Below are 12421 nucleotides of genomic sequence, written 5' to 3' on the forward strand. Positions count from 1 at the left end.
AGCAAAAAAACAAATGACCACTGTGGAGTTCTTATGGTTGTCCAGTTGACAGCCTAGATTCCTGTTGCCTCTGTTGAATACTGCTCTTAGAATGACAGATGTATAACTTAAAGGATGTTGGACAACAGATTTCTTTGGTGTCTCTCGGTTAGAGAGAGGGAGGTAATAAGTGGGGTTACCATTCCTCATCTTGATCCAATGATGCTTTTGGGAAAAGTGGATGAAGAACAAATGGGAAGGAAGCTCTGCAATGAGCTCCAGTCATTAACCAGTTGTCTGACTCTTATAGTGTAAAATCACTTGGGAATAATGGGAGTTTGGGTGAGATGCTGAGTTCTCGGGAGGGCAGATCTTGCTGCTTCACTCCCTCTGCAGAGGAACTGGATCCTTTCTCACTGCAACCTTATGGTCGGACCAAATACAGATAAATCTTATTGAACTGAAAAAGCTAGAAATGGGGAAGTCCAAACAGACTTGGGTTCTTTAAGTAGGCAGATCACTAAAATATACTCGTCACATACAAAAGGAAACAATCAAACAGCTAAAGGGATGTATGTATTTATAGTTAAAGGACTGGAATTTGAAAGGTGAAGGTTTTGCCACTGATATACAAAGCCCTGGTTAGATCATATCAGGAGTATTATATACTGTTCTGGGCATCATATTTTTGAAAGGACCATATTGGTTTTGAAAGGGGTGCAGATTCATCACTAAGTTCTAGGGAACCCATTATAAGGAGACCTTATCTAAATCTGTATTTACTAGAATTTAGAAATTTACAGGTGATTTGTTTGAATTAGTTTAGGATTTTGAAGGAATTAGATAGACTAGATTGGGGAAAAAAATCTGCTGGTGGAACAGTCTGGAATAAGGGATTAAACATTAAAATTGGAGCCAAACTACTTGAGAGAGAAGTTACAAAATACCATTTTCCATGTAAACGGTGATAGAAGTGTGGAATTCTCATCCACAAAAGCAGTACGTCTTCAAATAATAACTTTAAATCTGAGATTGACAGATTGTTGTTAGGCAAGGGTACAAAAGAATAGTGAGTCCAGGAAGGTGGACAAAGTTAAAGTGCAGGTTTGAAGTCATAACATTATTAAAGACAGAAGGGAATTGGGGCTGAATGGCCTGCTCCTGTCCCTAAAACAGAAAGGGAGAAAATTGGATGGGCCATTGAAATAACATTAAGGAGGTTAAAACGAAGCATAACTGTTAGTATTTGAGATTGATACCTATGGATGACCAAAAGGCTCCATGGTCATCAGTTACAATCCTGAATGCACCTATTTGCTTCATTTCAACATTGACATGCAAGGCATTGCCACGATATATTCTGGCAATAAGCAACAGGAGCTATTTGTTAAAGATCAGAAAATTTAGATGGTGCAAGATTGTGGCAGTCTATGTCTGAAGCATGTCAGTGCAGGAACAGAGAGCTACTGGTACAGACTAGTTTCTGAGTGAGTGATTATGATCCAATATCTGACTTTGGATTCTGTTCTGACAATCCTCGTGTTGAGACAGTGATTGCACAGAGGCTGAAGATGCAATCTTGAAGTAAAATCATGATCCCGCGACAGCAGATCTGGCTAGGGAGGCCTTTGAAAACTGTGGTGAGTTCTGGTCACCAAGTTTTGGCTACAGAGCAGTGTGATGAGTTGGCCACACATTTAGAAACACCGAGATGGTAAGATTCGACTTTACTGTCTGGCAAAGTGATGGAAAAACTCTCTGGACTTTTTATAGTTATTTAAGTCACTAAATGGAATGGAAAAAATTATTCCAACATTATTGCAAATTATATAATAAATGTAGTCCAAAGAGAGAACAATATGATAGCATTCATCAACATCCCACTCCCTTCAGTGCAGTCCCACTATCCTGAAGTCAGCCACTCCTTTCATGTCATTGGGTCAAACTTCTGAACTTTCTTCCCTAACAGCAATGTTAGGAACACATTGATCTCACAGGAGGCAGAAATTCAAGTAGAATATTCACCATCAGCTGATGGATGAGTGAAGCTATTTTAGTTCCTGCCAAAGCAACTCATAAATAAGATTCTATAATTAAACCAATGACTGCATCAGAATCACACTGTTCGTCCTATGAATTGTGACTGGATAACATTTTTGGGTGTTTTTTTAATATTTTAATTGTTGTTTGTGAACTCTTCTGTTTCATTGTGCTTTTATTTATTGACTTCATAGCAACCCGAGAGCGATTATACATTAGCACAATTCATCATTACATGTAAGGTTTTAAACCTAAATCAAACAAGGGGCAACTAGGGATGGACAATTAAATGCTGTCTGTGTCACAACAATGAATAAGAGGAAAGTATAGTGACTAGTTACAAGCTAATTTAAGGTTGTTATCAAACTATATTTCTTTGAATGATTAGTAGGAGGAGTGATCCTTCTGAAGCTGTAATGAGAAATCGTGAATTGCAATAGAAGGTTAAGTCAAATGGATAGATTCAACTCCTGAATTCTGCTTCGTTGTAATGAGAAAATAAAGATACCTGCATTATAGCACCTGAGAAATGGGTAAGAAAATATGAGCCAAAACAAATGGGGAGGAGAACAACTCTGATGAACACTCTGTAGAATTTGGGAATATATTTTGGGATGGCAGGAATAGCAGGCAGAGTTTGGTGAAATGTACGTGATTGCATTCTTTTGGATGTAGTGACTCCACAACAGAATAGATAATGGTCATACTTGTAGATTGTTGGTTAACCCAAGCCACTTATTGTTTCTTCTTCAGGGAATTTTTCCTACAGTCCGCAAATCATTACTCGGCAAGAGGCAGAAGACGCTCCCTCTGACTGGAGGTCAAAATTGAAGCCAGTCCAAAAGCATCACAGGTGAGTTTCCATCACAGGTATGAATGGCAGCTGAGCCTTTGAAGAACGACAGTGAGGTGTTCTGGATTTGGTCTATGATCCAGGCCCTGGCTGAAGCTTCAGTGCTGTGAGGAGAAATGTTCATTTTGGAAATTAGATTTGATTCTTGTAGAATGTAGATTATGCTTGTTTTACAGGCGCTGAAACCTCCAGTATGGCAGGTGGCATTCTGTACCTGCTCATTGTACACTGAAAGTGAGCTGCCTGCCATATTGTTAAAGGCTTCCTCATAGATATTCAGAATGTGTGCCTGACACACACATTGGTAAGCTCTTTGCATTTATGAATAGGAAGCCTCATTCCTGTTTGAGGCCACTGTACAAATTTGGATTCAGCATTGTGTTAATTTATGCCCATCCATTATATTCAGTTCTGCAGGCACTTGAGAGCCAAACTAAACTCATTGGTTCTTCAATGGGCAATTGAATCAAGCTTACATATTTTATTCAACATTATTGTAGAATCAAGAGGAAAGCTTCCTTTTCAGAATAAGGTTCATTTTAAAAACTTGCATGACTAAACTTATGTGATTTTTTTTTACTGTGATTTGAAGTTGCTCGATCAGCGAAAGATATTGTAGGGATGCCTTTCTCTAGAAAGAGAAGGTTGAGAGAGAGAGCTGTTTTAACACAATGAAGGAGTTTGAGGTTGATGTGGAAATGTTTCCATTTGTAAGGAAGTTCAGAAGACATAATGCACCCTTCATAAATTAAATATGTGTTTGGGATAAATTTCTATACCCAGAAAACTGGTAGGATGTGCAACTTATTATCATGTGGAGAAGTTAAGATGAATAACAGGTGCATTTAAGGGAAAGCTAGATAGCACATGAGGCAGAAAGTAATAGAAGGTTATTCTGATAGGATTAGTTTATAACTTACTAATGTTGCAATGGAATGGTGTGCCATCTAGACTTGTACATGAAGATTGACTACTTGGGGGGTAGGTTGCCCATTAGATGGCCACCATCTGCCATGTTAAAGCACTTAGTATGAGTTAACCTTGACAAGGAGGGAAGATGATGAAAACAGCAAAATGCAATATAAAAGCACACATTCGCTCCACTTTATCATTGTTCCTTGCCAAGTTCTTGCTGCCTCCCTTTGGCCTTAAGTAGAATGATAGTCATGAGTTTAAAGTGCATACGGTCCAATAATGTCTTTATTTTTAAAATTCTTAACCTTTTTCACAGATCCTTCGATGGTTTAATTCTTCTTCATATCCACACCCACTACCAGCCCTTCAGCTCCATATGATTGCTGTATTTCTCCAATTTTGGCCTCATGAGCAATCCCCATTTTAATCACTTGCCCTGTAATGTTAAAAATCACACAACACTAGGTTATAGTCCAACAGGTTTAATTGGAAGCACACTAGCTTTTGGAGCGACCTGAAGAAGGAGCGGCGCTCCGAAAGCTAGTGTGCTTCCAATTAAACCTGTTGGACTATAACCTGGTGTTGTGTGATTTTTAACTTTGTACACTCCAGTCCAACACCGGCATCTCCAAGCCCTGTAATGTCTGTGCCATCAGCTGTCTAGGTCCTAAACTAAACATTTTAGCACCTTTCCTTCTTTCAGATGTTCTGTAAAACCTGCTTTTTTATACACAATGTTTGATCACTTTTCATAATATATTACCTTATGTGGCTCAAAAGTTGTTTTACAATGTTCCCATAAACCACCTTGGAACAGCTTGATATATTAAAGGTGCTAACAAGCAAGTTCTCCTTGTTATTGTCTGTGCAGCTAACTGCAACCAGCTTTCATCTGCCACAACGACAATCTGTTTTCTTGCAAATAGTCCATGTGTTGCAATGCTGGCTGTTGACAAACCTGAATGTCAACATCATGAATATTGACTTTTCTGGATTTCTTGTGTTCATTCTGGGGGTAAATCTGTACTTTGTGGGAGGATATACAGTGAGTGCTAGTGAATCTCCAGCCTGTTGACTCAGTGAAGGAACCCTGGAGAGGGATATGAACTTTCTGATGTTCCTGTATTGTGAGAGTAGAATGGGTTATTGCAACAAGATGTGTAAATGTGTGCTGCATTCATATGTAATGTCAAAAATCCAACAACACCAGGTTATAGTTAACAGGTTTATTTGAAATTGCAATAACCTGGTGTCATTTCATTTTGATCCTATCCATCCCAGTCCAACTCCAGCATCTCCACATCCAGTCATACGTAGCATCTGTTTCTTGGGGGTCAGGTCACTGGAGTGGTCAAACTAGGATTGTATGACACACATTTGATTTGTTTCATCAACAGTATTCTTGAGAAGTTCTAGCTCAACATTTGGACAATGTTGAGTTGACCAAAATTATTTGAAATTTTCAAAAGCCCCTTTGTCCTCAGTAAAACAGAAACAGAAAATGCTGGAGAAACTCAGCAGGTCTGGCAGTATCCATGGAGAGAGTAGGAGTTAACATTTTGTGTCCAATGCAACTTTTTTTCGGGGGGCTGGGAAGTGCAGTTTTTTATGCTACTGGCAGAGGGGGAGGAGGTGCAAATGGAACAGACTGTGAGGGCGCCCATAACAAGGGGAGTACAAATGGTGTAAAGGATAATTAGAGATCTAAAAAAAGGTATAAAGGAAGATGTGGAAAGGAGGAAATGGGTCCACTCTATCCACAACAAAATTAACAAAGCATGCAGGCATGCAAGTGCTGGGGGGAGGAGTGGTGGAGGTGTAAGGAAAATGGAGTACAAAGGTCATGTTCTGAAGTTGTGGAACTCAATATTAAGTGCTATAGGCTGTAAGGTGCCCAAATGGGAAATAAGGTGTTCTTCCTGCAACTTGTGTTGTGCTTCATTGGAATATTGCCACTGGCCCAAGATAGAAATGTTACCAAGACAGCAAGGTGGTTTGTTGAAATGGCAGATAGCTGGGAGATCCAGGACATGCAATGGACAGAGTGGAGGTGTTTCTGCAAAATGTTTGGTAAACCTAGTCTGTTTGGTGTCACCAGTGGAAAGGTTGTGAGCAGCAAATGCAGTAGACTTGACCGAAAGATGTACCAATAAAACTCTGCTTCACCTGAAAGGTGTGTTTGGGGGTGAGACAGTGAGAAGAGTGGAAGTGAATGATGAGGCGGTACTATTCCTCCAATTGTATGGGAAAGTGCCATTGGAGGGTGAGAAAGCATTAAGAGTGGTGGAAGAGTGGACCAGGGTGTTGCAGAGGGAAAGGTCCCTGCAGAATGCTGACAAGAGAGGGAGGGGAAGATATGTTTGGTGGTCATATCGTACTGGAGGTGAGCATTCCTTCCCATTTGCACTATCTCCAGCAGGAAACTGCTACCAAACAAACTCTACCCTTCCCCTCCATTGGCAGCATTACACAGGGACCATCCCATGCTAACATCTCCACCCCAGGCCTGCTACAGTGTTCCAATAAATCAGCAAGGTCTCTAACCTCGTTGCTCTGAGAAATAGTTGGAATCACTCAGAACCTTCAAAACCAATAATTTAAACCTGTATTAAATATTTTATCTGTGTTCCCCACTCACTGTAGCCTTGTCTTGCTCTTAATTGCATTTTTTAAATCTTAGAGTCATAAAATGATGTAGCATGGAGGAGGCCATTAAATCCATCATGCCTATTCTAGATTTTTGAAAGAGATGCCTTATGAGTTCTGCTCCCTCGATCTTTCCATATGACTCTGCAGATATTTTCTTTGTGGGTTTACATCCAGTTTACATGGACTTAGCACCATGTAGGTCAACCCTGACCCTAACCCGAAACCTTTGCCAGCACATCCTTAGGCTGGCATTTCAGTGCAGTACCGAGAGAATGGTGTACTGTTGGAACTCCCACCTTTTGGATGAGATATTAACTCAAGGCTTACTGAATTGTGGCTCAGATGGATGTTCCCTACTAACATTCAAACAATCAGATCCAACTTAACCCCACCCAATCTCATCAGGACTGACTGACCTGGTCTTCAGTCCAATATTGTTAACAATCATGATCATTAAAATTGTTTAGTTTGTATATCTTGCAGAAGATCTTCCCTCCTTTTTACACATGCGTTGCAGGTAGGATTCCCATTTTATTCAGCTAATGAGGAGCTTGTATCTGATTTAATTCTGAAGGAAATCTCTGCAGGCCTGAATCCTCAGATTGCTGCAGTCTGAATCGCTTTTGTTACCCCGTCTACAGTGATCAGAACATCGGCCTTTCTTAAAATCTTTAAATTGGAGAAAAAAAAAGATGTGGAGGATTGTGCTGAGCAGCTAGAGTTTGGCCATTTTCCTTTGAAGTCTCATTATTTTGAATGATTTTGTCCTGCTTTTCTCACTCCATTTAGACTCTTGCCCCCAGCACTTGTGTTGTTTCAAGGAAAGTGGCCTTGACTTTGACGTTAATATAGAAGTGGCTGCAAACCAGAGGACTATTTAGCCCTGAGCTTTGAGAACCACTTTGAAGCAGGCACCACTGCTGATGTGCACAGAGTATTATCAGACTTTGTGGATTTGCTACTCAGAAATAAATTTAAGGATGGCATTTTATGACCAGTTTTGAAATGCAGTAGATTCATATCTATCATGGGCGACTATTTGAACTTTACCATTTATTAGTTTCAGAAATTAAAGTCATTATTAAAGACATTAACAACATTGTTATCATTCTGTTATATTGTACAGTCAACCCTTCACCATTTATTAGCTGCAGAAATTAACAGTGACTACTGCATAACTGAATAATAACAATGCTATTAATGTCTTTAATGACTGCTTTAATTCCTGTAGCTAAAAACTGGTAACAGCATAATTATGTGGCACAAATGATGTTGTAAATGTGCTTTACATTGAATAAATGTAATAAAAATAAAGATGCCTGATCCCAGAACAGAATTAGGCTTGCTGAGTGTTTGGATGTTTAGTCTGTGCCAGCCAATGGGCTGCACTAGGGGTTCACTCTGGGAGGAAGAATTCAATTAGGTCCATGATCTGGTTAGGGATTTGTGATATGGAATTACCCAGTGCCTGGTCCTAAACTTTATGCAACTTGCTTATCTACTTGATGAGAGGGTGCAGCCCGTTGTGAAATGTACTGCTGCTTGGCCACATGTCCAACAGGGATGCAGCTTCTCAAACAACTGGAATGATTGCCAGTGAACTAGGATGGGTCCTTCTAAATGGTCTGCTGAGCATGTGTCTTCTGGAGTTGGTGCGCTCAAATTGTTCCTGCCCCCAGTTCCTTCGATGGATAGTTCGGTCTGAAGGGGCCTTTGAAGTCCAGGCCTTTGCCTCCACAGGAGACTAGAAAGCTCTCGAGGCATGCCCCGTAACGTGACAGGTGACCAAGGGGTTGCTGTGTTGGTGCAGAGAGGAAGGATGGGATGGTCAGGAATTGTGAAGCTACAGTGAAATGGCATTGAAGTTTCCTGGAACTGGAATCTGTATAGTTTTTCACTGACATCCCACCCATAGCAAAGTGATCCATGGTTACCTCCCTTCCTCTTCCTGAGTTGTCCCTTTGAAGGCCTGGAGGGAAGGGAGGTGCCAAATGAGAATCAATTTGTGGATGATATGGCAAACGACCACAAACGTGTAAACGTCCCTCAGTGAGTACTGGAGCATAGGTCAGAGAGTCATTGTGCTTTTACAATAGAAAGAGGCCTTTTAGCCACCAGGTCCATGCCTGTCATCAAACATTCATCTGTTCTCATCCCATTTTCCAGCACTTAGTCTGTAGCCTTGTATACTATGGAGTTTCAAGTGACCATCTAAATAATCCTTAAATGTCCTGCGGGTTGCCATCTCTAGACAGTGAGTTCCAGATATCCATATCCTCTGGGAGAAAAAAAAAGTTTTCATCAAATGCTCTCCAAAACTCTTGCTCCTTAAAACAGTTCTCTCTGATTATTGACTACTGTACTGATAGGAAATGTTTCTTCCTATCGACCCTATGCCCTTTATAATTTTGTACATCTTAATCAGGTCCCCCTCTCTGCTTTAAGGAAAACAGCTCCAGCCTATCTAATCTCTCTTCATAGCTGAATTGTTCCAACCTGGCAACATCATGGTGAATCTCCTCTCCAGCACAATCACGTCTTTCCTGTAGTGTAATCACAAGAACTACACACACTACTTCATCTTTGGCCTAACTAGTATTATACACAGCTCCATTGTAACATCCTTGCTCTTGTGATCAACACCTGATCAATAAGGGCAAGACTCCCATATGTTTTCTTAACCACCTTCTGTGCTTCTCCTGATGACTTCAGTGATCTGTGGAAATTCGTGCCAACATCCCTCTGTTCCTCTGTACTTTATAGGGTCCTACCATTTTCCTTGCCTCATTATTCCCTCATAAATGCACCAAATTACTTTTTTCAGGATTAATTCCATTTGCAATGGTTCGGCCCATCTGACCAGCCCATCTATATCATCCTGTCAGCTAAGGCTTTCCTCCTCACTTGTTATCACTCAACAATTTTCATGTCATCTGCAAATGCACTGACCATACCTCCTAAATTCATGACTAGATCATTGCTGTACACACAAACAGCACTGAACTCTATAGTAAGCTGCTGGAGAAAGGCTTCCAGTTACAACAATCATCCTTTGACTATCATCCTCTGCTTCTTGCCACTTTTTTTTTGTCATTGTTAGATCCAACTTGCCAAATTGTCCTGGATCCCCTGGGCTCTTAGCTTCTTAAACAGTCTGCCTTCTGAGACATTGTCAAACATCTCACTGAGATCCATGTAGACTACATCAACTGCATTACCCTCATTTATATACCCAGTCACTTCTTGGAAAGGTTCAATCAGATGTGTTTGACAAGATGCCCCTCTGACAAAGCTATGTCGACTATCATTGATTAATCCTTGCCTCTCCAAGTGGAGATTAATTCCACTCCTGAGAATTTTTTCCAGATTTTCTATTGCTAATGTTAAGCTCACTGGCCTATCCTGGTTTACCCATACCACTCTTCTTGACTAATGTTTCTACATTGCTGTCGTATCATCCTCTGACATTTCTCCTGTGTTCAGAGAAGATTTGAAAATTAGTATCAGAACCCTTGCAATCGCCTCCCAAGGCAGCCTGGGATACATCTCATCTAGGCCTGTGGATTTATCCACTAGCAAGCCTGGTAGAACAATACTACCTCCTCCTTCTCAATGCTAATTTGTTCAAGTATATCACAGCGCCCTCCCTGAACTCTATACCTACATTGTCCTCCTCTGTCCGTGATTGCAGATGCAAAGTACTCTTTTAAAACCGTGGTTATGTCTTTGGTTGCATACACAGATTGTTACTTTGGTCCCTAATGTTTCTTTCCCTGATTAGTCTTTTGTCTCTAAATACTTCAAAAAACTCTTTGAATTTAATGTAAAGTTACCTGTCAGTGTCTTTTCATGTGCCTTCTTCAACCTCCTAATATTTGTTAAGAAATCCCCTGTATTTTCTCTATGCCTCTAGGACATCTGCTGTTTTGAGGCTTTGGCATCTACCAGAAGTTTCTTTTTTTATAACCTCTGAATGAATTCCATACATTCAATGACATCCAGGATTCTCTTGATCTGTTGGTCCCACCCACTCACCTTTACAGGAACACATTGGCCCTATACTCTCACTGTTAGCTTTGCAATGCCTCCTTCACCTCTAATGTGGATTTTAATGGAAGTAGTTGCTCCTGGTCCACTTTAGCCAAATTTTGTCTTATTAACATTGTCCTTCCCTCAATTCACAACCTTTACTTCAGTCCATCTCTATTCCTCTCCAGACTGACCTTAAATCCTACTGAATTATGGTCACTGTCACTACCATGCTCTCCCACTGCCACATGAAATTAAGTCCAGTGCTACCCCCACTCTTTCTATGTGCTGGCTTAAAAAGCTGTTCTGGAGACAGTTTAGGAATTCTGCCCCCTGTAAGCCTTTCACATTTTGTCTATCACAATTAAGATTGGGGACGATGAATACACAACTTTTATTATCCTATTATTTCAGCATTTCTGTGAGATTTACCTACATGTCTGACCTTTTGTCTGCCCTTAAATGTTGGGTATGTATAGTATTATAACCTCCACATTCCCATCTGCCCCCATCATGACTGTGACTTGGCAAAAGCAAGTAGTCTGAATGCTTCACATTTTTCCCAGAATGCACGCTTTCAGACATGGAAGAAGGTTGGTTGAATGCTCCAGAATGATTGAGCTCCATTCTGACGTTTGGATCATTTTTCTTGAATATCCTTCACTAAGAAAGTTCTTTCTAGTAGACCTAGTCGTGGATCAACTACCTCACTTGGAGGAATCTTATTCTCCTGAAATACATTTGCCGAGGATTTCTTCCCTGCTAACTTCATGATGCCCTCTGGAGAATCTTTAACCTTAGTAATATCCATTGTGGAAGAATGCTGCTCTGTTGAAACAACACTTTCCCCTTTGCCTGGTCCAGAAATCCAGGATGCTACAATGTGTTTTTTTTAATTAGAAGAGATACTTTTTTTTGCTGTGTATTAGATGCTTAAAGCAAGCCATGTTATCTGTGACTGTGTCCTGAATCTGTGGATGTTGGATTGGTTTTTACTGAGTCATTACATTACATTACATTACATTACAGTGTGGAAACAGGCCCTTCGGCCCAACAAGTCCACACCGACCCGCCGAAGCAAAACCCACCCATACCCCTACATTTACCCCTTACCTAACACTACGGGCAATTTAGCATGGCCAATTCACCTGACCTGCACATCTTTGGACTGTGGGAGGAAACCGGAGCACCCGGAGGAAACCCACGCAGACACGGGGAGAACGTGCAAACTCCACACAGTCAGTCGCCTGAGGCGGGAATTGAACCCAGGTCTCTGGCGCTGTGCGGCAGCCAGTGCTAACCACTGTGCCACCGTGCCGCCCTCTCCATTTTGTTGAAACATCTTTCGTCTCAACCTGCTAGTATATCTGGGTTGAAATGTACAGACATTTCATTTTGGTTTATTGATTAGGTTGTATAATAGCAGTTGCCTTCTGTGATTATTTGACTGGTAAAGATTATTTCACATCCTCCAATGGAAGCAGTAGCTTTGTCATTGACATTAACTGTTCTACCTTATTTACATTTGTTCACCAGATTGTTCTGCTGCTATCAATATCCTGAATGGGCTCAAATGGCTTGTCCTGCTCATTCTTGTTCACAGTATTTGCTTCTTTTTGCTGAGTGTTGTCTTCTAATCTGCATTTAGTGTTGACAAGAGTGTATTCCTGATTGGACAATCCTGTAAGATAGCAGATTTCACAAGAAGTTATGAGATTTTCCATCTCGCTTTGAGACCTCCGGCTATGACATTGTTGACTGAGTCCTGGCTGTACTCCTGACAATATCGAAGTGTCTCTGGTGTATTTTTTTGAAATACATCTAGTGTTGTTGTCAAGAGTGTAGTGCTGGAAAAGCACAGCACATCAGGCAGCATCTAAGGAGCAGGAGAGTCAACGTTTTAGGCATAAGGGCTAATGCCTGAAATGTTGATTCTCCTGCTCCTCGGATGCTGCC

At 40.8% G+C, this 12421-nt stretch overlaps 1 protein-coding gene across 1 annotated transcript in view; it reads left to right on the top strand.

The window, feature by feature from the left end:
* The window catches only part of micall2a (mical-like 2a), a 95151-nt gene that overhangs the window by 61529 nt on the left and 21201 nt on the right, over positions 1-12421 (top strand). The window contains exon 7 of the mRNA XM_043711848.1: positions 2773-2872. Within this exon, the coding sequence (XP_043567783.1) occupies positions 2773-2872 (100 nt within the window). The remainder of the gene's footprint in view (positions 1-2772; positions 2873-12421) is intronic.

The sequence above is a fragment of the Chiloscyllium plagiosum genome, chromosome 21, assembly GCF_004010195.1.
Source record: "Chiloscyllium plagiosum isolate BGI_BamShark_2017 chromosome 21, ASM401019v2, whole genome shotgun sequence".
NCBI classification, from domain to species: Eukaryota; Metazoa; Chordata; class Chondrichthyes; order Orectolobiformes; family Hemiscylliidae; genus Chiloscyllium; species Chiloscyllium plagiosum.